The sequence below is a fragment of the Hemiscyllium ocellatum genome, chromosome 32 (assembly GCF_020745735.1).
Source record: "Hemiscyllium ocellatum isolate sHemOce1 chromosome 32, sHemOce1.pat.X.cur, whole genome shotgun sequence".
NCBI lineage: Eukaryota > Metazoa > Chordata > Chondrichthyes > Orectolobiformes > Hemiscylliidae > Hemiscyllium > Hemiscyllium ocellatum.
The window spans coordinates 35400112-35426631 of NC_083432.1; the positions used below are offsets into that span (position 1 = coordinate 35400112).

Consider the following 26520-nt stretch of genomic DNA (forward strand, 5'->3'; position numbering starts at 1 on the left):
GGTTACAGATCAATTCATAAAATGGAGAAAATTCTAACAACTTTAACCAAAAGCAAACAGATATTCAAATAGTCTGAGATCACCTTAAGTCCTCAAATGATTAGAGTTTGAGACTGGGCTGAGAAATGGCAGATGGTGTTCAATCTGGATAAATGAGGGGTATTGTATTTTGGTACAACAAACAAGGGTATGGTCTGCAATTAATGTTAGGTCCTTGAGTAGTGTTGTAGAGGAGAGGGACCTCAGGGTTCAGGTACATAATTCTTTGAAGTTTGTATCACATATAGATGGGAGAGGGGGTTAAAAAGGCACTCAGCATGCTTGCCTTCATTGCTCAGTCCTTTTGAGTATCGGAGTTGGGACATCATGTTGAGATTGTACAGGACATTGGTGAGGACCCTTCTGGAATGTGTGCGCAGTTCTGGTTGCCCAGCTATAAAAAGAATATTAAGCTGGAGAGGGTTCAGAAGAGATTTACCAGGACGCTGCCAGGCATGGATGGTTTGAGTTATAAAGAAAGGCTGGATGGTAGTGTTCGGCATGGATTAGTTGAACCGAAAAGGTCTGTGTCGTGCTTTATGACTCTAAGTGCAAATGAAATCCCAAGACCCAGATTATTGCAGGACGTTCTTGTGAACATCCCTACTTCTGGGTCAGAAGGCTCATATTCAAGCTCCCAAAAGTGGATGAACAGGTTGATTTTAAAACTTCTCTGCTGAACTGCAGCAAAAACAATCTCCTTTAAATGATAAGTGGAATGGGAAGAAGGATCTTGACACTACATTCAGGCTATAATCATATTCATGTGATGCTGCAAAAAGAAACATTTTTATTTCTAGATGACAAAAAAAAAGTAGGAAGCATAGTTAACATGTGGGGCAGTGCTAAATAAGACAGTATTTTGCTTGCATAATGTTCAGAAATGGGAAATTAATTTAAACATCGATGCAAAAGTTGGTTTATTTTGGTGTAAGGAATTAGGAAGTCAGTGTCATTGGAAATATAGAATCAAAATGGTATCAAGGCATAGAAGTCAGTAAAAGAAACAATGCATGTTAAAGCCATAAAGTACAAACAAAGCACATTGGACTATTTTTAGTTAATTCAAACTCAAAAGCAGAGCTATTTTTAAAACAACATGAAAACTTGGTTTAAAGGTACACCTTTAAAAAGGAAAGAAAGACAATTCTGAGGTTATCACTCTTGAAAAGAGATGAGTGACCAGTGATCTAATAGAGATGTTCAAAATTACAGTGGGTTCAGACTAAAAAGAAACACTTCCACTTGTAGGGGAGTTCAATACTAAGGTACATTTATATAGTGATTTGGGAATCAAGTTTTTGGTCTAAAAAAAAGGATAGATTATAAATGGTCTTGATTTAAAAAAACATATGCTTTCAAATTAAAATTGTCAACAATTTAAATGAAGCAATTAAAAGCACAAGCAACTGTTATGTTTAAAAAAATTGTTATAAATAGTTCTTTAAAAATTTCCAAGGACTAGCAGTTACATTCCAATATGATTTGACAATACATTGAGTTGATCATCAATAAAAGACAAAATAAACTTACAAACAGCGATGGTTGCCATGTAAGTATCACTACAAACTTCATATAACCATCTCAAATTTTGGTTGATTTTTTTTGCTGAGATCTTTAGCTAAATGGAAATGAATTTAATACGTGCAAACTTCATAATTTAGAATGTAAGGTAAGAATCCTCCTTTCCACTTTTATTTCATGAAACAAGAAAATAACTTGATAATTAGGTACAGAAATGGACATTTTTTCTTCTGTTCATAAAGTTTCCTTGAAAAGAAAGAGTGTTATAGAGCAATTTTCACATTAATATCACAAATAAACTTTTGCTTTCCTACATTTTAATGTAGTGCGTACTCAACATTCCAGAGGAACAAAACATGTCTACATCTACATATGTAATAAACAAATTCATTACACAGTCATGTAGACTACCAGACCTCCCTCAAAGGTTTTAACCTTACTCCTGAGAGACACAGAGATTACAGCACAGAATGAATTGTCGGTGTACAAAATCAAATGATCCAATTTCATGACCTTAGTGAAATGACTCAAACCATACTTAACAGTTAAGACATGCATGGTTACATTTCAACTTAGTGTAAATTAGCATTACAGAAAAGAACGTTATCATTTTCTTCTACCATATATGGTTCATATTCTATATCAAAAAGCACTACAGGTCATAAGATGTATAACATTAACTAGAATGACTTCTCAATAAGAGTACACAGCCAGGAAAGGGGTAAGGACAAGCAGATAAAAGAAAATTGAAACCCTGATTTTATATCAGAACATTTCAATGTCACTAAACATCACACCATAACAGAATACATTGTTCTTACATAAACTGTAAATAAACTAATAAATATTTGTAACCCAACCATTTAAGATATTGTCTAACCACATCCATTAAGTTACAGCTGGCTCTAGTTGATCCTTGAAAAAATATAATGTCTGAAAGAAAATAGCATTGTCCCAATAAAACACAGTACACACCCTTGGTCCAAAAATACTGTACTATTATACATGACAAATACAGAATCAACAAGCACAATTGAAACAGGCTACACAGTTTAAATCGTGCTACACTGTTAAATGCCACGGAATGGCAATTTGCGGATGAGTAGTAAATTTACCTCGTACAGTGTTACATTATTTAAACTGAAAGATTAAATTTGAAGCCATATTCCTTAAAGAAACCTTGCACACATCCCAAAGTAGCATGCCTGACCACCTTGACTGGTCAAAAACTGGTGTATAGACAGGGAGACAATGAAAAAGGCAAAAACTAAAAGCTAAAAATGAAATTCAAAAGTTGAGGGGAAAACAAAACTTGCTTCCAAACTTAAAGTGCTCAGGAATCACAAGACCTTTCTAACATGGGGCCTCACAAATAAGTTTGAGTTTGTAATTAAGGAATGTGAAGCCAATCACATGATGACCATGAATCTAAGAATTGGCAGAATGGGCTCAGGGTTATTTGGCCTTCTCCAGTTCCCACAAAAACTGCGGATGCTTTTTTGACCAGGCTCCAATACAGATGTCCTATCTTGTTACTGCTAAAACTCCGAGCTGACAATTAGTAACTGTAACAAACATCAAGTGACAGGTTCAAAGATCCTTCCTTAGTAATTGCATGTATTCAATGAAAAAAAAAACAAAAAACCCCAACAATTCCCTTGTGTTTCTTTTATACTAACAATTTAAGCTCTAACTGTAATATATTTAAAACTTTGCAATGTAGTGTGCGAATGTCACACAATTCCTATAACATTAGCCATAATCACAAGTTGCTGATAACACCATTGTTCAGGAAAGAACATCCTATATTTCAATGAGAACTGTGATGAGCAACCTGTAATTTTACAAGTATTAAAATCCCATCAATTAAGTTTTAATAGTAATTTATATCTTTGATTTAAAATACAATTGTAATTGATCTTATGGGATTCATCATTCTTCAAACTTTCAGTCAAGGCCATGTAATCATAGCAAGAGGTATAATCTTGCAATGGATCTAAACATTTACAATTAATCTTTCATAGGATAAAATATATACACAGGAAACCTTAAAAAGCATCTTTGATATTTTTTAGTTGTCGAACTGCAGTGTCAACCGGAAGGCTGAAGTGCAGGTTGCTAAGACGACTGAGTAAATTGAGTGTACTCTCAAACCCAGTAGATGCCATATAGCTCCATGGCTGGTAATGGCTCTGGATAAGTGTTCCTGATTTACAAATCAGGTTTACCCAGGAAACCAAACGCTGTTCATTCAATGCCATGCATATTAAGGCCTTAAACTCCGAATCTGCACTGCGCTTGTAACGATCGTGTTCGGTGAGCACAGTGTGTACTGCAGCAAGTAAACTTTGTTTCGGAGTTACAATGCCACTCCCAGTCACTGGCAAGGCAAAGGATTGAGACAGCTTGCGAGCAGGAGACTCTACAAAAGCTCTACCATTTCTGGTATTATAGTACTTCACAAAAAGTTGCCAGGGATGCATGGTTTGTGGAGAGGTTGTGAATGAGGGAAGGAGGCACGCAATTGGTGCTAGGACCAAACTCATTCCTTGAGAGGAGGCACATAAACCATGGCTCATCAGATCTCGGAGAGCTATTGACAATTCTTTTCGTACAGCTGTTAGAAGTTCATTCTTCCCAAGATAAAAGTCACGGCTACTGATTACATGCTCGTCAACCTGCTGATGTCTCAATGCCAGCTGTTTCACTTTATCGACAGCACCTTCTAGTTTCAGTAACAGAGGACTGTAGTTCTTGTCTGCTTCATAAGGCTGCCACATTCCACGTGGGATCTGACCAGCAGCACATCCAAACTGACTAACAGCAAATATTTGCAATATTGCCAATGCTCTGCGCACAAGGTTTAACCCAGTCTCTCTCATCGTTCTAGCTGTTTCTTGATCCACTGCAAACCAACAGAAAAATTTTAAAAAATAAATTCCCAACAGAAATAAAACTTGCACATATGTAATGCCATCTCTTGCCACATGAATTTGATATTTCAAATTAATCACTATCACTACTGATGTTCAGCAACAACTATAATAGACCTTCAGCTCCAAAAGGAGATTTTTTTTTAAATCATATGTAAAAGTACAAGTCACACAGCTACCCTTAGATTTTCCCAAATTATTGCTTTATAAAGGTGAAAATATTTACTGGATTTTAAAGATTATTTTTGTAAGCATTGGTATTGATTTCCAAAATCAGATTATATAAATAAGTAGTTATTATTTTTAATCCACAAATATCGAGGCCAGGAATGGGGACAGGAAAAAAGCAAAGCTGTACATTAAATGTAGAGGTAGGTCACATCTTTAAAAAAAATCACAACGTTGAATAAATCCATAACCACTAACACTTTGGGAATATAACAATGTTTTCCTTGCGGTGTGAAGGCTCTTTGAATAAATTGACATTTAGCTAAAGTATCAGACCCAGAAATAAACTGAATCAGTAGAACTAAACCTCACCATGATGCCTTCCACCTGACAGTTTTGCAGTTGATGCCCGAGAATCTTTCATTCCATGCACATTGCATGTGCACTTTCCATTCTGAGCCTGCGGAGGGCTTCCAACCTCATCTGGGGAATGAAAACAAGTGTAAAGATCATATCAATTTGGCAAAATATGTGGGTCACAACTTCAATCAAACTCTCAGCCTGAACATTTATATAATTGCATAGTCAGGCAAAACTTCAGTTTAACTCTAGGAAATGAACAAAGTTCATATTGATTTAAGATCAGAATCAAAGCTACACATCACCTACCAAACATGACCTTTGAGACTCAGTCTCAATAAAATACTCCCTGCCAGTGTGTTGAGATCACCTAATAAACTAAAAAAAAAGCTTCAGAATTTGTTCCCAAACTTTGGTACTCTGAAACAAATTGCAATTTTAAAAAATGCATAATCTTAAACAGAGTTCTTTCTCTGCTCAACAGATTATAGGTTCTGAAGACCCAGAGACACTTTTTCTGAAAGGTTGGTGGTGAGGGGACATGATGAGAAAGAGAAAACATCAAACAATCAAACAAGTATGTACTATTGAAAACCCTGTAGTTGGTTGTATTTTGGACTGTCTAATTTTACATGCTCAGTTTTGATTGCTGCATCCAGAACTAGTCATCTTTCAAACTACACAAGGGATGTATTTTGAGGGTGCAGGTGGGGGAAAGCAAGACTGAGCATGGTAAAAATGGTGTTCCCTGGAATTGTCTCCTGTCTCTCTCTCACATTTTTGTGCAAGCATCACAAATCTAAAAAGGTAAGCTAATTGATCTTAGGATCAATAAGTACAATAAATGCCAGCGGCCAGCACAATTGTTCTACTTACCCTGGAGAAAGTTGATGAACATTTCAAGGTCACAAATCTGAGTTTTAAGCTGCTCCACCAGCTGTTCCTTCACTCTTGCTGGATTCACAATTTGGGCAATTGCTGCATCAACACGTTGTCGGAGTTCTTCTGGTGATAAACTGCTAAAATCTTCATTTAGATTTACATCTAGCTTCTTAATTAATTCATCGATGATTACCTGATTATAAACAAAAAAGCCATCAAAACATATTTCTTCTGTAGTCCCCATCCTTTCACCAAATTTTACAGGGTCATTTTAAAGGCTCACTTAAGGCAGACAGGCAAATGGTCTGCTATGAAATAGTTTAAGACAATATTACTTATTTTCCCTGTTCCTATAAGCCTGCACTCTCACCTCTCCTTCCCCCTTATACCTGATAGGGTTAAGAACTCTGGTTACAAACGAGCAGCTTGTTGATACAGCCCAACGACATCAGCCTTGGTTCAGAGGCATTCCTCACCTGGATCAAAGTTATGGCTTGCTTTGGGCCCCAATCCCAGAGACAAATGTATAATCTAGGTCAACAATTCTGTGCAGCATTCACTCAGTACCGCATAATCATGTGTCATCTTTCAGGTTTGATTTTTAAACCTAGTTTTCCTTTCAGGTATGTGCAAAGATTTGCACAGCACTATTTAAAGAGAAACTGGAGTTCTCCCAATATCTTGGCTAAATTTTATTTCTCAGTCAGTATCGACAGATAAGACTGACTATGCAAAGTTCGCTATGCTAAAACTGGCTACTATGCTTCCTACAATACAACAGTTACAACACTGCAAAAACATCACATTAGCTGTAAAGTGCTGGGCACAACATCAAGCAAAACCCTCCTTGTAAATATAACTTGTTAAAAAAGTAGATATAGTAAACCCTCAAAATCACACAAAATCACAAATTGTGAATTTCCTGGCCCAAGCGAAGAAGTGAGTAACAAAAAGAATCAACATCCATGGGCAAAATTTATGTATCTCCGATTTTTAACCTATTTTCAAATGAGCTCTGCAATTGCACATTTCATCATTTGCGCCAGCTTTTCAGGAACAGAGCCCTGGCAGATTTAGAGGAATGAATATATTACTTAGGAATATAAGAACAGAGAGGGGTTATTCAGCTCCCCAGCACTGTGACATTTTTGATGTGTATGTTAAATATACTTACCTTCTTTTGGGTGCCATAATGTGCACTTTTCCTAACAAACAAAGAACAAAGAAAATTTCAGCACAGGAATAGGCCCTTCGGCCCTCCAAGCCTGCGCCTATTCTAATCCTCTATCTAAACCTGTCACCTATTTTCCACAGATCTGTATTCCTCTGCTCCCTGCCCATTCATATATCTGTCTAGATACATCTTAAATGGTGTTATCGTGCCAGCCTCTACCACCTCGCTGGCAACGTGTTCAAGCACCCACCACCCTCTGCCTAAAGAAATTTCCACGCATATTTCCCTTAGTCTTTTCCCCTCTCACCTTGAACTTGTGCCCAAGTAACCAAGTCTCCCGCTCTAGAAAAAAAAGCTTCTTGCTATCCAACCTGTCTATATCTCTCATGATTTTGTAGATCTCAATCAGGTCCTCCTTCAACCATTGCCTTTCCAATGAAAATAATCCTCGTCTACTCAACTTCTCTTCATAAGTAGCACCCTCCATACCAACAACGTCCTGGTGGTGAACCTCCTCTGCACCCTCTCCAAAGCATCCACATCCTTCTGGTAATGTGGTGACCAGAACTGTATGCAATATTCCAAATGTGGCTGAAGTCCTATAAACTGTTACATGACCTGCCAACTCTTGTCCGATGAAGGAAAGCATGCCATATGTCTTCTTGACCACTATCGACCAGCGTTGCCACCTTCAGGGTACAATGGACCTGAACACCCAGATCTCTCTGTACATCAATTTTCCATTTAGTGTATAGTTCACTCTTGAAATGGATCTTCCAAAATGCATCACCTCGCATTTGCCTGATTGAACTCTGTCATTTCTCTGCCAACCTCTCCAATCTATATTCTGCTGCATTCGACAGTGCCCTTCACTATCTGCTACTCCTCCAAACTTGCTAATCAGATCACCTATACCTTCCACTAGATTGCCTGTGCATATCACAAACAACAGTAATCCCAGCACAGATCGCTGTGGAACACCACAGGTCAGTTCTCCATTTTGAGAAACTCCCTTCCAATACTATTCTGTCTCCTGTTGCCCAGTCAGTTCTCCATCCATCTAGCTAGTACAACCTGGACCCCATGCGACTTCACTTTCTCCATTAGCCTACCACAGGGAACCTTATCAAATGCCTTACTGAAGTCCATGTATATGACATCTACAGCCCTTCCCTCAATCAACTTTGTCACTTCCTCAAAGAATTCTATTAAGTTGGTAAGACATGACCTTCTCTGCACAAAATCATAATGCCTATCACTGATAAGCCCATTTTCTTCCAAATATAAATAATCCTATCTCTCAGGATCTACCCCAACAACTTCCCTACCACTGACGTCAGGCTCACCGGTCTATAATTACCTGGATTATCGTCGCTATCCTTCTTAAACAAGGGGACATTAGCAACTCTCCAGTCCTCTGGGACATTATGCGTGTTCAAGGATGTTGCAAAGATACCTGTTAAGGCCCCAGCTATTTCCTCATTTGCTTCCCTCAGTAACCTGGAATAGATCCTATCCAGACCTGGGAACTTGTCCATCTTAATGCCTTTTAGAATATCCAACACTTCCATCCTCCTTATGGAACTTGACCTCGAGTAATCAAACATCTATCCCTAACCTCAACAGCCATCTTGTCCCTCTCCTCGGCGAATACCGACACAAAGTACTCATTTAGAATCTCACCCATTTTCTGACTCCACACATAACTTTTCTCCGTTGTACTTGAGTGGGCCAACTCTTTCTCTAGTTACTCTCTTGCTCCTTAGATTACGAATAAAAGGTTTTGGGAATCTCCTTAACCCTGTTTGTTAAAGATATTTCATGACCCCTTTTAATTCCTCATTTCAGATTGGTCCTACTTTCCTGATATTCTGCCGAAGCTTCGTCTGTTTTCAGTCACCTAAACCGTACAGATGCCTCCTTTTTCCTCATAGCAAATATCACAGTTTCACCTGTAATCCACGGTTCCCTAATCTTGCCATTTCTATCCCTCATGTCTGTCCTGCACTCTAAATCAACAAAAATCACAGTTTTGATTGAGACAAAGACAGTCCCAACCTTGAGTGATTTTAAGGTGAAAATGGTTCTAGATTTTCACTATGCTAATGGTTGAAGCATATGAGATGCTCTTTATATAATTAAAGATTTTTCCATTCTTGGAACAAATGTGGGCATCACAGGCAAGGCTTTTGTTTGTTGCCCATCCTTATATGCCCTTGAATTCAATGGCTTGCTAGGTCATTTCAAAGGACAATTAAGAGTCATCCACATGGTTGTGGGTCTGGAGTCGCCGGTTAGGGATGGCAGATTTTCTTCCCTTAAGGACAGCTTTTCTTTAATTGCAATTAGAGTCATAGAGTCCGAGATATACAGCACGGAAACAGACCCTTCAGTCCAACCCGTCCATGCCGACCAGATATCCCAACCCAATCTAGTCCCATCTGCCAGTACCCGTCCCATATCCCTCCAAACCCTTCCTATTCATATACCCATCCAAACATCTCTTAAATGTTGCAATTGCACCAGCCTCCACCACATCATCTGGCAGCTCATTCCATACACGTACCACCCTCTGCGTGAAAAAGTTGCCCCTTAGGTCCCTTTTATATCTTTCCCCTCTCACCCTAAACGTATACCCTCTAGTTCTGGACTCCCCAATCCCACGGAAAAGACTTTGTCTATTTATCCTATCCATGCCCCTCAATTTTGTAAACCTCTATAAGGTCACCCCTCAGCCTCCGACGGTCTGGGGAAAATAGCCCCAGCCTGTTCAGCCTCTCCCCATAGCTCAAATCATCCAACTCTGGCAACATCCTTGTAAATCTTTTCTGAACCCTTTCAAGTTCAGGCTCACTGGTCTATAGTTCTCTGGCTTGTCTTTACTGCCCTTCTTAACAGTGGCACCATGTTTGCCATCCTCCAGTCTTCCGGCACCTCACCTGTGACTATAGTTGATACAAATATCTCAGCAAGAGGCCCAGCAATCACTTCTCTGGCTTCCCAGAGTTCTCAGCTACATCTGATCAGGTCCTGGGGATTTATCCACCTTTCAAGACATCCAGCACTTCCTCCTCTGTAATCTGGACATTTTGCAAGATGCCACCATTTATTTCCCTACAGTCTATATCTTCCAGTCTATATCAGTAAATACTGATGCAAAATAATCATTTAGTATCTCCCCCATTTTCTCTGGCTCCACACATGGGCAGCCTTGCTGATCTTTGAGGGGCCCTATTCTCTCCCTAGTTACCCTTTTGTCCTTAATATATTTGTAAAAACCCTTTGGATTCTCCTTCATTCTATTTGCCAAAGCTATCTAATGTTCCCTTTTTGTCCTCCTGATTTCACTTTTAAGTATACTCCTACTTTCTTTATACTCTAAGGATTCACTCGATCTATCCTGTCTATACCTGACATATGCTTCCTTCTTTTTCTTAACCAAACCCTCAATTTCTTTAGTCATCCTGCATTCCCTATACCTACCAGCCTTCCCTTTCATCCTGACAGGAATATACTTTCTCTGGATTCTTGTTATCTCATTTCTGAAGGCTTCCCATTTTCCAGCCGTCCCTTTACCTGTGAACATCTGCCTCCAATCAGCTTTCGAAACTTCTTGCCTAATACCATCAAAATTGGCCTTCCTCCAATTTAGAACTTCAACTTTTAGATCTGGTCTATCCTTTTCCATCTCGATTTTAAAACGAACAGAATTATGGTCGCTGGCCCCAAAGTGCTCCCCCACTGACACCTCAGTCACCTACCCTGCCTTATTTCCAGAGAGTAGGTGCAAAACTTGACCTTCTCTTGTAGGTACATCCACATATTGAATCAGAAAATTGTCTTGTAAGCACTTAAGAAGTTCCTCTCCATCCCTGAGCCATGCTTCTGTAACTGCTATGATATCCCAGTCCCATGTTCCTAACCATGCCCTGAGTTCATCTGCCTTCCCTATTAGGCCCCTTGTATTGAAATAAATGCAGTTTAATTTATTCGTCCTACCTTGTCCCTGCCTGCCCTGACTGTTTGACTCACTTCTGTACCAGTCTCCGATTGATCTCTTACCTCACTACCTCCCTGGGTACCCCACACCACTCACTTTACAAGTTTAAATCATTGAGATTCCAGGGAAACAACATACCATTCTGCTTTTTCGCTGCTGGCCACAGAAACAGCTGTCTGTACTTCAGACTACAGAATCCCCTAACAAAATTGATCTCTTGGAAGCTGACGTACCACTTGTTGCATTAGAGCCAGTCTCAATACCAGAAACTTGACTGTTCGTGCTACGTTCTCCTGAGAATCCATCACCCCCAACATTTTCCAAAACAGCATACCTGTTTGAAATGGGTATATCCACAAAAGACTCCTGCCCTAGGTGCCTACCTTTCTTACCCTTCCTGGAGTTAACCCATCTATGTGACTGTATCGGAGACATTCCCCCCTTCCTATAACTGCCATTCATCACATACTGTTGCTGTTGCAAATTCCTCATCGCTTCTGTCTCTCCAACCGATCCACTCGATCTGATAAGATTTGCATCCAACAGCATTTATGGCAGATATAATCCGCAGTAACCCTTAAACTCTCTTTAAACTCCCACATCTGACAAGTACATATCACTGCAAAGGCCATTTTTGCTCCCTCACATTCTACAGACCCAGAAAATAACACGGTATTATTCCTCTACAACTGCAATTATTAATGGTTCACAACTGTCTAGCTTTTACCTGCAGGTCTCAATTGAATTCACATTTCACAATTGGCCAAGGTGGAATTCAAAGCAGTGTTCCCAGATCCACTGTGCCACAGCCTCCTCTGGTTGTCTTGACACAGAGAAAGATCCAGATTGAAACAACTTAAAGCTGTTGCAATATTAATACAGTTACTTTTGGTTGACTGTGCTGCTAGATTAAATTGATTACAAGTGACATGAAAAATGACACCTATTATACAACGAGGTTCAACAATATAAAGTCACAAGCCTTACCCGCTGCCGTTCTAGGACTATTGACTGAGGGAGGGATTCATAGCTGCCCTCTTGGTAAGCAAACGTCTCCAAGTCATCCAGCTGTGTCTTTAGCTGTATAATCAACTCTTTCTGTTTCTGCCGTTGGGCCTCAAGTCTTTCAAGTTTTTCCCTTTCAGTCTAAGCAAAAAAATAAATCAGTATTATATTCTGTTCTTTCAAATATACATTACAATCACAGGTTCCATCCAAATTGACCAAATACTGGGAAAACTGAAGCTTTATTATTCATAAACAAATACATATTTGTAAGTTTCATGAGTAATGATACGAAATCTAAAACTATTGAATGCAAAATGCAGGAATGTTATATATTGTTAGTAAATTAGATTAAATTGGAGATGTACAGCAAAAAAGTTAAAACATAACATGTGCAGCTATGTCCTAGAGGAACAAAGTAATAAATGCAAACTATTGGAGCAGGATAAAACAATAATCTAAAGCAATAGTAATGTTTTCAGCCCAAGGGTTGATTTGAGACAAATCATTGCATTTTACACTTTCAATGCTGAAATGGCAAAAAAACTTCAAAACAGCAGTTTTTAAAATTAAAAAAAATAATAAAATACCCTTATTTTGATATTTCCAGATATGGAATATAGAAAGCTGGAAAAGATGTCAAAGCTGCTTCACCATTTGTGTTCAAATTAGCCTTCCCCACGTTCCTCTTGAAATTCCACGTGGGATAAATATAGTGTCTTCCACCAACTCTACACTGTCATTGTTATTACTTCACTCATCCAACTCCTTGTAACCTCAAAACTACCCTTCCTCCAATTTCACAATAGAGCAGCCTCACAAACAATGTTGAACATTATCCTCATAGCTTTGATATACACAATCCACCTTCTAACTGCGGTCACTAACTTTTTGAGTCTGCTCCTTGAGACATTGGACAATAACCACCACCCTGACTCAGGGTAATTAATTACTTGTACCTCTTCTAACATTTACTACTAACCCATCAAATTCCTGCACCCAGCAGGCTCAGCTCCACCATGAACATATGCATAACAAATCTAAGTTGGATTAGAAACCTCAACCCCAGAAATCCAACATATGACACTCAAGATGATATCACTTTGATAACATCACTGGATTAGTATTCAAGAGGCACAATTTTATGCTCTGGGGATAAGATTTCAAATCTCTCTTGCAACTGAAGGAATTTAAATTCAGTAAATAAGATCTAGAATTGGACATTAGCCTCAGTAATAATCACGAGCAATCAATTGTCACAAAACCCACCTTTATGGAAGGAAAAACTGTTCATACAGCTCAAATGACTCTAGATCTACAGCAACTTGGCTGACTTTCAACTGATCAGAAATGATGCAAACAGTTCTCAGTTCACAGCCAATTAGAGATGGGCAATAAACATTGGCTTTGCTGATGACTCCCAAGTCTCTTCAAAGAATTAAAAAATACACTTCAGCACTACACTTCCTATCTGTGCAAGCTGTGAATACCAGCAGGGCAAACCAAGTCAACAACTTGTAAACACATTCATACATCCCAATTGATGCAGCCTTGGTCCTGAGTTGGGTTTCCCTAGTAAACTGTTATCTACATTACGCTTTGAGATAGTACAGTCATTATAAACTGCTTCTGCACCCCAACACAATCTGACAGTTTTTTGCTAGGGTGGTGTAGTCCAGAACTAGAGGGCATGGGTTTTGGCAAAAGATATTATATATAAAAAAAAAGGACCTACAGGGCAGCTTTTACATGCAGAAGGTAGTGCATGTGTGGAATGCACTGCCAAAGGAAGTGATGGAGGCTGGTACAATTACAGCATTTAAAAGGCAGCTGGATGGGTATATGAATAGGAAAAGCGTAGAGCGATATGGACCAAGTGCTGGCAAATGGGACTAGATTAGGTTAGGATGTCTGGTCAGCAAGGACAAGTTGGACCGGGTTTGTTTCTGTGCCATACGCCTCTATGACTATGACAGACCGTTTCAGACAGAAAAAAAAATTCTGAAAACAAGCCAGCAGATTGTAGGACAAGGGGAAGGAAGGAATTCAACAGGTCAAGGGAAAAAAAGGTTTGTAAAAATTAATTTGAAAATAAAACATCGTAATTAACATCAAGGGTCCTGAAACATGCTTATATAGGGCAAGCAAAGTTTGGTTTACAGCTGTGAGTTACAGAGGACTACCAACATCCTGGGAGACAAGAAATTTCCTGATGCTCTTGGGTGGGAGTGGGGGGAAACTAATGCAGCAGGGGGATGGGAAACTGAATTTTAGTTCTAGTGAACTAGAGGTTGAGGGTAATATGGTCAGGAAGAGGTTTACAAGGTCGCGAGAAGGCACTGGCAATCAGGGTGGTGGTTTGCAACGTGCGTAATTCAAATGCCAGGAGCATCCGGAATAAGGTGGGTGAACTTGCAGCATGGGTTGGTATTTGGGATTTCGATGTTGTGGCCATTTCTGAGACATGGGTAGAGGAGAGACAGGGATGGTTATTGCAGATTCTGGGATTTAGAGATTTCAGCAAGAACAGATATGATGGTTAAAAAGAGGACGGTGGAGGTGGGGGGGGGGGGGCATTGTTAATCAAGGGGGATATTACAGCAGCTGAGACGATATTTGAGGACTCATCCACTGAGGTACTTTCGGCTGAGGTTAGAAACAGAAAAGCAGAGGTCAACCTGTTGGGAGTTTTCTCTAGGCCTCTGAATTGTTCCAGGGGTGTAGAGGAAAGGATAGCAATGATGATTCTCGATAGGAGCGAGAGTAACAAGTTGTTATGGGGGACTTTAACTTCCTCAATATTGACTGGGAATACTATAGTTCAAGTAGTTAAGATGGGTCAGTTTTTGTTCAATGTGTGCAGGAGGGTTTTCTGACATAGTATGTAGACAGGCCAACAAGGGGAGATGCCATATTGGATTTGGTACTGGGGAATGAACCCGGCCACGTCTTAGATTTGGAAGTAGGTGAACACTTTGGTGATAGTGACCATAATTCCATTATGTTTATAATAACAATGGGCACAGATAGGTATCTGCCGCAGGGAAAGTTTTATCTGGGGGAAAGGGCAATGAAGATGCGATTAGGCAAGATTTAGGATGCACAGGATGGGGAAGGTAACTGCAGGGGATGGTCACACTTGAAATGTGGAGCTTATTCAAGGAACAGTTACTATGGGTCCTTGATAAGTATGTACCTATCAGGTAGGGAGGTAGTTGTTGAGAGAGGGAGCCATGGTTTACTAAGAAAGTTGAAGCTCTTGTCAAGAGGAAGAAGATAACTTACATGGGGATAAGTTGTCAAGGCCCAGTTAGGGGGTTTGAGAGTTAGAAGTTAAGAAAAGATCTCAAGAGAATGCTAAGAGGAGCCAGGAGAGGACATGAGAAGTTGTTGGCAGATAGGGTTAAAAATCACACAACACTAGGTTATTGTCCAACGGCACTAGCTAGTGCTTCCAAATAAACCTGCTGGACTATAAGTTTTTTAACCTTATACACCCAATCCAATGTCTCCAAATATTGGCGGATAGGATCAAGAAAAAACCCTAAAGCCTTCTCTAGGTATATCAGGGATAAAAGAATGACTAGAGTAAGATTAGGGTCAAACATAGTAGTGGAAGGTTTTGTGTGGAATCGGAGGACATAGGGGAAGCACTTAATGAATACTTTTCATCAGTATTCACGTTTTAAAATGGGCAATGTTAGTCAGAATACAGAAATAGGCTCCAAGATGAGATGGGATGGGATTAAGGTTGACAAAGAGGAGTTTTTAAGCAATCTTGGAAGTACTGAAAATAGATAAAGACCCCTGGGCCAGGTAGGATTAACTTCGGATTCTCTGGGAAGCCAAGGAGGAAATTGCACAGCCTTTGGCTTTGATCTTTATGTCATCATTGTCAACAGAAGTAGCGCCAGAGGACTGGAGGATAGCAAATATTATTCCCCTGTTTAAAGGGAGTCGGAACAACCCTGGGTTAATTATAGGCCACGGAGCCTTACTTCAGTTGTGGGCAAAATGTTGGAAAGGGTTAAAAGAAATAGGATTTAATATCTGGAAAGGAATAATTTGATTAGGGATAGTCAACACCGTATTGAGAAGGGTAGGTCATGCCTCACTAACTTTATTGAGTTCTTTGAGAAGGTGACAAAACAGGTTGATGAAAGTAAAGCAGTTGATGTGGTGTATATGGACTTCAGTAAGGTGGTTGATAATGGTTCCACACAAAATACAGAGTTTTGGGATTGAAGAGGACATAGTGGTTTGGATCAGAAACTGGCTAGCTGAAGGAAGACAGGTGGTGGTGGTTGATGGAAAATGTTCATCCTGGAGCTCAGTTACCAGTGGTGCTCTGCAAGGATGTTTTGGGGCCACTGCTGTTGCCAATTTTAAAAATGATCTGGATATGGGCATAGAGAATGGGTTAGTAAATTTGCGGATGACACTAAGGTAGGCAGAGTTGCGGATTGTGCTGAAGGATGTGGTGGGTACAGAGGGACATGAATAAGATGCAGAGCTGGGCTAAGTGGCAAATGGAGTTTAATGCGAAAAAGTGAGGCAATTCACTTTGGAAGAAGTAACAGTAATGCAGAGTACTTGACTAATGGTAAAATTCTTGGCAGTGTAGATGAACAGAGAGATCTCGGTGTCCTAGTGCATAAATCCCTGAAAGTTGCCACCCAGTTTGATAGGGTTAAGAAGGCTTATGGTGTGTTGGCGTTTATTGGTAGGGGGAATGGATTTCGGTGCCATGAGGTCATACTTTAACTGTACAAGCCATTGGTAAGGCTGCAACTGGAGTACTGCATGCAGTTCTGGTCACCGCATTATAGGATTGATGTTGAAGCTTAGCAAAAAGTGTTCAGAGAAGATTTACTAGGATGTTCCTGGTATGGAAGGAAGGCCTAACAAGGAAAGGCTGAGAGAAATGAGGCTGTTTTCACTGGAGAGAGGAATGTTGAGAGGTGACTGAATTGAGACATACAAGATTATCATAGGGTTAGATAAGGTGAACAGCGAGAGTCTTTTTCCTCAGATGGGGAAGGCTAACACAAAGGGACATAGATTTAGGACAGATATTAGGGGTAGTTTCTTCTCTCAGTAGTAGGGGCATGGAATGGCTTGCCTGCAACAGTAGCAGACTCGCCGACGTTAAAGGCATTTAAATGGGCATTGGACATACATATGGATAACAATGGAATGGTGTAAGGTGGATGGGCATCAGATTATTTTCACAGGTCGGCACAACATTGAGGCCAACCGCTGAAGCGGTCTATGTTCTATGTGCATGTAAGATATGCAAGGACCAAACAGACAAGTGATATTTCTGGTAATTCTTGAACAATGCAAATTAATCTATTACTTTTTGGTCAAAGTTGGTTCAAACATCAGTTAATGTACATGCTTCACCAGCAAATTTCTACTCTGCCACATTAACAACCTCTTGGCAAAAAACATTATCTTTCTTGCCATTGAATGGATTACCATTTCTATAATGAGGTTTCCTTGTGTACCCTATGGCAGTCAACATTCCATCCAAACAGCCAATCGCTAAAGACTTCCACAGGTGGCCAAACAACAAATGAAAGCCACTTTGATCAAAATGACAGCCTTTTCATACAGCAAGATAGCAGTTGGATTATGAATTAAAATTGATGCTGAAATATGTTTCACTCAAACCATTTTAAAATCTTAAAATATATTTTTATTGAAAAACAGATTTTTAAAATATTACAACAAATACAAAACAATACAATTCAAAACAATACAAAGAACCAACATTTTAAAAACCCAATCATGGCCTGATGTACAAATATATATAAAAATATAAAAACCACAACTAAACTAAATAAATAATAACTAACATCAAAATAATAAATAATAATAAATAAAAATACACCTCAGCAAAACAAAACACTAACTCTCGAATATCACAAGCACTCATTTTCACATTCATACGTTCGCAGTTCCCCCCACCTCTGGATACTGAACTCTTAAAGCACAATCATTACAGCTATTAAAATCACTTTTCAAAATTAATTTTAAGGTAATTAAAAGTTAAAACACTGTACAAATACAAAAGTTTTTTTGCAGGGTCAGATCTATTGCTCAGTAATAATCACTCAGATGGCCTTTAAATATCCAGCTACACTTGATCAAACAGCAACCCAACAGCACAAGAAAAGGAACATCTTGCCACATCAACTGACTTCAATGACTATTGGCACCGGATGTCAGGGCCCCACAGCTAAAAAGTTGATGTGGTGAGAACTTCCTTTTTTCAACAGAGCTTACTATCTAAAGGACTGCATTACCTGGCCACGTGTTACTTAAAAAAAAAGAATGTTTTGTACTTTGCATTAAGTAAAAGGCACAATTATCAGTAATCTATATTAAATCATTAAACTTTAAATATAAACTTACCAAACCTTCCTGTTGGTTAGGCAGGATCAAAACAAAAACAGAAGATTAGATTAATTTTAATGTGTAGCAATCATTTAATTTCTTCTAACTTTCTGCTGCTTTAAGTCAGCAATCTCAGCATTATCCTGTCTCACTGAACATTTCATTCCAAATTAAACTAAGCTACGTGGGTAAAATTTTCAATTCTTTACCTGTATATAAACCAAACCAGAAAACGCTGGCCTTTGCAAAATTGAACAGCTAATGGCAATTGTCTGCTATACTAATCAGCAACAACTTACTTGTTTAATCCAAAGAATGTTGCAAGTTATGGATCCTTGGATTTCCTTGTAAATATCATAATTTAAAAATTAAGTAAAGTTGAAAATTTTGGAAACCTGTCACTTGAGATGTTTGAATATGGTTTATGATGCTCTCCCAAATGTCATGTCCATGTATAACATGTCGCAGCAATTCTAAAGTAGGCAAGTTGCTTTGCCATTGCTATTGAAGACAAAGTAATGGAAAACTTGTCCCCAATAGAAATAAGTGAACAGACTAATGGTCAGGTATCACTATGATGAAGTAATCACATGGAGGAAAGAGTGCAGCCAGCATACAAAAGTTGTTAACTACATTCAGAACACTGTCTTAATACTAAATGCCAAGTGCACACTTGACCTGCCTTTCCTTTTCACAGATGCAAACTAATATCTGTGCTTTCCAGCTTTGGCAATATCTTGGATTTTCTAATCTTTTAACCTTATATTGTAGTATAGGTAATGCAAGCTTTTGCTTTCAACATTTAACAGCATACTTGTAGTTACAATTTTAATACATTTGCAAAGATGCAAAATCTGCATCAAAACACCTGCTTTCACAAGGCCAATACTGACTTGTATAATTGTTAAAAAAAATTACTTTGTTCATCCTAGTGAAATATTATATATTCTAAAATTAATTAAATCTATTCATTCAAAAAAAACAACAAATATGGTATAATTCCCTTGAGAATCCCAGTGTAAATTCATATCTCGTACTGAAAATATTTTCTGTTCAATTACTCAAAAAAAACTGTACCAGTGGAATTGATACATAGTTTTGCACAAACAAAAAACTGATGACAGATAATCGAATAGCTAGTGACTAAAAAATGTTATACATGGACATTCTGACACTCTGAATCCACATATTTCTAGATGAAATTTTTTCGTCTACTTTCATGTCGTCTTTTTGAAATTCAGTTGAATAATGAGCAGTAAGTGTGCTCATACAGGAAGGAGCTACATCAAATGCAGGAAAGAGAGGTATTAAAGGTAGTCCGGAGAAAGGTCACCAGACCGTTCTTCATTAGAAAAATTCTTCAAAGGCGAGATTAGTCATACAGCACTGAAATTCATCCTTCGGTCCAACTCGTCCATGCTGTCCAGATATCCTAAATTAATCTAGTCCTATTTGCCAGCATTTGGCCCGTGTTCCTCTAAAGCCTTCCTATTCATTTACCCATAGATAGCTTTTAAATGCTGTAATTGGACCAGCCACCATCACTTCCTCTGACATCTCATTCCATACATGGACTACCCTGTGTAGGGAGGTTGCCCCTTAGGTTCCTTTTATATTTTCCCTTAAACATATTACCCATTGGTTTTGGACTCCCCCAAACCAGGGGAAAAAAACCTGGCTATTCACCTTATCCATGTCCCTTATGATTTTATAAACCTCTATAAAAAGATCTCCCCTCAGCCTCTGACACTCCAGAGAAAGTAGCTCCAGCCTATTCAGACTCTACTTATAACTCAAACTCTCCAAATCTGGCAACATTCTTGTACATCTTTCCTGAACCCTTTCAAGTTTCACAACATCCTTCCTATAGCAGAGAAGCCGGAATTGCACTCAGTATTCTAGAAGTGGCCTAACCAATGTCTTGTACAGCTGCAACATGACCTCCAAACTCTTATGCTCAACGCACAGACCAACAGAGGCAAGTATATCAAATGTCTTCGTCACTATCCTGTCTAACTGCAATACCACTTTCAAGGAACTATGAACCTGCACTACAAGGTCTCTTTGTTGAGCAATACTCCCCAGGATCTTACCATTAAGTGTACAAGCCCTGCCCTGATTTGCCTTCCCAAATGTAGCACCTCACATTTAAGCTAAACTCCATCTGCCTCTCCTTGGCCCATCTGATCAAGGTCCTGTTCTACTTGGGGAGCTAACCTTCTTCGCTGTTCACTACACCTCCAATTTAAGTGGGTTGGCCTGGACTCATTTGGAGTTTGGAAAAGCACCTTATTAAAACATTCAAGATTTTTAGACAGCTTGAAAGAGTAGATACAGAGGTATTAAGAAATAGGAAATGTAGGAGGCCATTCAACTCCTTAAGTCTACTTTACCCCGATTCAAAACAATCACAGCCAATTGTCACTTCTCACATCCACTTTGCTGCCCTTGGCTCATAACCTTTGATTCCCCTACTGATCAAGAAAAAGTCGGTCATTGCCTTAAATATACACAAAGACACTGTTCCTTCTCTCTGGCAAGAGAGTTTAAAGGCTCAACCTTCAAGAAATTCTTCATCTCAGTCTTAAATTGGCCCCATTAAAATTCTCAGACTATACCCTCTAATCTTAGATACTCCCATGAAAGAAAACATGGGAAAGAAAACATACCCTATATGTTTCAATGAGACCATTTTTCATTCTTTTGAATTGCAACGAGTAGAACTCAACCTTTTCTCATATCAAGTTAAAAACCACACAACACCAAGTTATAGTCCAATAAAGTTTGCAGTTTGTGGGCGGCACGGTGGCACAGTGGTTAGCACTGCTGCCTCACAGCACCCGAGACCCGGGTTCAGTTCCCGACTCAGGTGACTGACCGTGTGGAGTTTGCACGTTCTCCCCGTGTCTGCGTGGGTTTCCTCCGGGTGCTCCGGTTTCCTCCCACAGTCCAAAGATGTGCGGGTCAGGTGAATTGGCCATGCTAAATTGCCCGTAGTGTTAGGTAAGGGGTAAATGTAGGGGTATGGGTGGGTTTCGCTTCGGCGGGTCGGTGTGGACTTGTTGGGCCGAAGGGCCTGTTTCCACACTGTAAGTCTAATCTAAAAAAAAAGGTGGTTGACAAAGGAGCAGCACTCCGAAAGCTAGTGCTTCCAGTTAAACCTGTTGGGACTATAATCTGGTGTTGTGTGATTTTTAAACTTTGTACACCCCAGTCTCTCATACCGGGGATTATCCCAGTGAATCTTCTAGGAACTACCTCCAATGAAATAATATATTTTCTTCAATAAGGGTATCAAAACTGCTCACATTAATCCAGATGCGGTCTCAGCAGCACCTTGCACGGTTGTAAGACTTACCTACCCTTACACTACAAATCCCTTGAAAGAAAAAGGGCCAACATTCCATTAGCCTTTCCAACTAGCTGTGGCACCTGTGTCCTAGCTTTTTAGTTTTGTGAAAAAGTACACCGAAGTCTCTTTGTGTTACAGCTTTTGTAGTGTTTCTCTATTTAAATAAAATGACACATGTTTTACCTTCCAAAATTAACTTTCCATCTTCCATCATTATATTCCACATGCTAACATTTTGCCAATTTACTCAGTCTGTTAATCTCTCTCTGAACATGCCTTTCTACATATTTTAAAAAGGTTCTTTTCCGTTGTGGAAGGATTTTGGATCCAAAGGCACAATCTCAGAGTAAGGGTCATCCAGGGACAGAAATGACAAGGAATTTCTTCTCTTGAAAGGACAGCAAGTTTGAGGGATTCTTTAATGCAGTGGACTGTTGAGGCTGCATCATTAGGTATACTCAAGCTGGATGGCCTGAACGATATGCATTTTATTACAGCAAGTCTGCAATCAAGGACATCAAAATAGAGGTAGGTCAGGTTAGCTGATTTGGCATTTTTTAAACATACTAAGTTACAAACTAGTAAGCAGAAGATTAGGGATGGTGGTGGTGGAGGTAGTGAAACGGCCCATATCATTGCCATGCTGGAGATGAGTTTCAGCACTTCAGATTTGTTAGTAGCTGGCTGCGATTGTCAACTTCCTATCATTTAATTCCCAAGAAAATTGGACTTGTGGGAAAAATGACTTGTCTTCAAATCTAAATGGACTTTTTAAGAAAGGGGGATTCTATAATAGGTTGAATGAAAATGATGTCTTTTACCGCATTGTCCAGCTGCTGCCCGTCCAGAGCCCGGGTGATAAAAGGTTGTGGACAGCCTTTGAAGGCGAAGTCCTCCAGCTCCTTCAACAGTCGCTCCTTCTCGTCGCTCTGAGCGTTGACGATCTGCTTGAGGCGGAACTGGACCTGGGCGAAATGCGAGGTGAGGGCGAGCAGTGAGGAGTTCAGCAGCTCCTGCTCGCTCTCCAGCCGCTGCATCTTCTCCGCCATCACCGCCACCCCAGCGCCGCCGCATACCAGGCCTACCTCGGTGGGGACGGCAGCCCTCTCCGTCTCCTCGGGGCTAGCCACCGCTCCCACCGGAGCCCAGCGCTCCCCCGACAGCCTCTCAGAGTCCGACAGGGAGCTGTCGTCCATCCTGAGCTGCTGGATACGGTCGGATCTTACCGCAACTTCAGAACATCCTGAGGACAGCCGCCATCTTGCGAGAGCAACGCACCTGACGTCGGCGTCCTGACGTCACCAGGTGAGCTCCCGGAATGTTCTAGAAGCAGATTCCAGCAAACGTTGGCGACGACAGGAGAACCTTTTCTTTAGGCTTTCAAAACATACTTGAATAGCTACCTGAAGAATAAGCATTTGCGGGGGCGTGGGGTTCTGACAGGGTTGTTACAGATAAGATGGACTGAATGGCCTCCTGCGCTGCAGCCCTGCTATGTTAAGAAGGGTGGAATTCCTTTGAATTTGGTCATAAGAAAGGTAGACTGACAGCAGTATTCTCTCACAGTGAGACTTCCCAGCACTGAGGTTGCAAATCACTCAGGACCAGCAGCCCTAGACAGAGTATGTCGTTGTAGATAAGTTTAATCAAGCTGCTCAGGCATGTTATGACGTGCCTCTGGACTCAACCAAAGGCCTTTTGGCCCAAAAGTGGATACACAATCATGATGCTGCAAATGTGTTGCTGGTCAAAGCACAGCAGGTTAGGCAGCATCTCAGGAATAGAGAATTCGACGTTTCGAGCATAAGCCCTTCATCATGATGCTACAAGGACTGTCACTGACGTTTGTATGTGTGCTAAAGCAAAGTAGCTGTTCTATTTGTCATAGATGGCAGGGGGCTCCCTGGAGAGCAGTGTAAATGCTTTAAGAATGTCCTCCAAACAACCCTTAAAAGGTCAAAAATACCAGCTAACTTATGGAGATGGCTTATTAAAGATGCCATTAAAACACATTGAGAGAACTACGTTGGGAACATAAAGAGGCAAAGTTGAGAGTTTGAAGGAAGTGCACAAACTTTCAAATAACCATGTCAAACCAACATTTCAGGCACAACTTGCCATTTATGTGGCAGATTTTGCAGAACGCATAATGGACTTATCAGCTTACTTGGAAACCATCAAACTGAAGGAAAAGCAAGGTATCCTCATTCCAAAGGGACTAAGAAGAAGGCAGGTGTGCAAGTGCTTGTGGCTTCTCCTGTTTAAGCTATTCATAATGACTGCTAAGCCTGATTTTCTCCCATATCTCCTACTCATTAAATCAACTAAATTGTCATTTTTTTCCAATGACTATCTACTGACTAATTCCTGTTTATATTAAATTCACTTTAGTTGTGTCAGCAGCATAGACTAACATTTGCCAACATTTGTGGTTACTATGAGCTGAACCAAATATGAACCTGACATGATATTTGTAATAATGCCTTAGAGAAGGTAAAAGACAAAAGAAATTGCATATGCCAGAATCCAAAATAGACAGTCAGGAGGCTGGAAGAATACAGTAAGCCAGGCAGCGTCAGAAGGTGGAGGTTACACCCAAAATGTCGATTTATCCACCTCTTTAGAGAAGGTAAAAACCAGGCCAACATGTAGAGATGTTAAGGAAAGAAATTAGGAGAAATTGAGGACTGCAGATGCTGGAGATCAGAGCTGAAAAATGTGTTGCTGGAAAAGTGCAGCAGATCAGGCAGCATCCAAGGAGCAGGAGAATCGGCGTTACGGGCATAAGCCATTCTTCAGGAATGAGGAGGGTGTGCCAAGCAAGCTCCTCCGCCCTTGAAACTTCCTGCCCCTCCAATCGCCACCAGGACAAAACCCCACTGGTCCTCAACTACCACACCACCAACCTCCAGATACATCGTATCATCCTTGGTCATTTCCGCCACCTCCAAACAGACCCCACCAGAAAGGATATATTTCCCTCCCCTCCCCTATCAGTGTTCCGGAAAGACCATTCTCTCCACGACTCCCTGGTCAGGTCCACACCCCCCCATCAACCCAACCTCCACTCCTGGCACCTTTCCCTGCAACCGCAAGAAATGCAAAACTTGTGCCCACACCTCCCCCCTCACTTCCCTCCAAGGCCCCAAGGGATCCTTCCATATCCGTCAAAAATTCACCTGCACCTCCACACACATCATTTACTGCATCCACTGCGCCTGATGTGGCCTCCTCTACATTAGGGAGACAAGCTGCCTAGTTGCGGAACGTTTCAGAGAACACCTCTGGGACACCTGCACCAACCAACCCAACCGCCCTGTGGCAGAACACTTTAATTCCCCCTCCCACTCTGCCAAGGACATGCAGGTCCTTGACCTCCTCCATCGCCAGACCATGGCAACACGACGCCTGGAGTAAGAGTGCCTCATCTTCCACCTTGGAACCCACCAACCACACGGGATGAATGCAGATTTCTCCAGCTTCCTCATTTCCCCTCCCCCCACCTTATCTCAGTCCCGACCCTCGGACTCCGCACCGCCTTCTTGACCTGCAATCTTCTTCCCGACCTCTTTGCCCCCACCCCCTCTCCAGCCTATCACCCTCACCTTAACCTCCTTCCACCTATCGCATTCCCAATGCCCCTCCCCCAAGTCACTCCTCCCTACCTTTTATCTTAGCCTACTTGGCACATCTTCCTCATTTCTGAAGAAGGGTTTATGCCCGAAACATTGATTCTCCTGCTCCTTGAATGCTGCCTGACCTGCTGCGCTTTTCCGGCAACACCTTTGTCAGCAAGGAAAGAAATTCCAAAGATTAGCTCTATGGTAGCTGTGCCTTCAGCTACATATGTTAGAATAAAGAATGTCAGTGATCCACAAAGTCAGGACTGGAGAGCATAGAGATCTAAGTTGGTTGGAAAACTAGAGGATGCAGAGAAGGGGAGGCTTGAAGAATGGAGGGATTTCAAGCATGAGAATTTCCTTTTAAATTGAGAGCACTGCCAAAATGTGAGGCAAAGGGATATTGGGTAAACATTAGGATCCAGCCAACGGGTATTTGGGTATACTCAAAGTTGAAAATGGGAGGTTGAAGCTGACCTTCAGAGCATTGGAATAGTTGAATCTCGAAGTAATAAATATTAAAATGAAGCTTCAGCAGCAGCTGGGCTCAGGCAGGAAGTGTGATACACAATGTCATAGAAATGGAAGTAGGCAGTCTTGGTGATAGAGCAGATGTAGAGTCAGAAGCTCAACTCAAGGTCAAATTGTATGCCTGGACTATAAGCAGCTTGTGATTGATTGAACCTCCATAATATATTGTGATGAAGATATTCAATGCAAGTGCTAAAACCTTGCACATGTTTAGACAGTTGCTAGGGAGAGGGGTGGAATTGTTGGTTAACTAACAAAGTTTATGGCAAAGACCAAAGACAATGGCTTCACTCTTCCTAATATTTAATTGAGGAAATTTCTGCCCATCTAATATTGGATAGTAGATAATCAATGTGACCAATCAGAGAAAGTGGAGACATCGGCAGATACAGTGCTGAGTTGAACTGTGTCTTGTTAAGGTTAACATAAAATTTGTTGTGTTTTCGGATGATGTAACTGAGGGGCAACTTGTGAATGAAAAAAAAGCAGAGGACTAATAATATATCATTTGGGAATTCCTGACATAATTA

General features: G+C 40.5%; 1 protein-coding gene across 1 annotated transcript; it reads right to left on the minus strand.

Annotated features, from left to right (window-relative positions):
- Positions 1-1763: 1763 nt before the first annotated feature.
- On the minus strand, positions 1764-23401 carry rundc1 (RUN domain containing 1). Its single transcript, XM_060848614.1, has 5 exons — positions 22661-23401; positions 12068-12226; positions 5901-6099; positions 5037-5147; positions 1764-4468 (listed from the first exon to the last, which is right to left on the minus strand). The coding sequence occupies exons 1-5, from the start codon at positions 23033-23035 to the stop codon at positions 3612-3614; spliced, it is 1701 nt and encodes a 566-aa protein (XP_060704597.1). The 5' UTR covers positions 23036-23401; the 3' UTR covers positions 1764-3611.
- Positions 23402-26520: the final 3119 nt, after the last annotated feature.

Excerpts from the sequence above, each read along its gene's own strand:
- rundc1 (XM_060848614.1), bottom strand. The coding sequence starts at position 23,035 with ATGGACGACAGCTCCCTGTCGGACTCTGAGAGGCTGTCGGGGGAGCGC. Across the intron at positions 5,148-5,900 it reads GTTCATCAACTTTCTCCAGG|ATGAGGTTGGAAGCCCTCCG; the intron begins GTAAGTAGAACA and ends TTCATTCCCCAG. Across the intron at positions 4,469-5,036 it reads GTCAGGTGGAAGGCATCATG|TGGATCAAGAAACAGCTAGA; the intron begins GTGAGGTTTAGT and ends GTTGGTTTGCAG.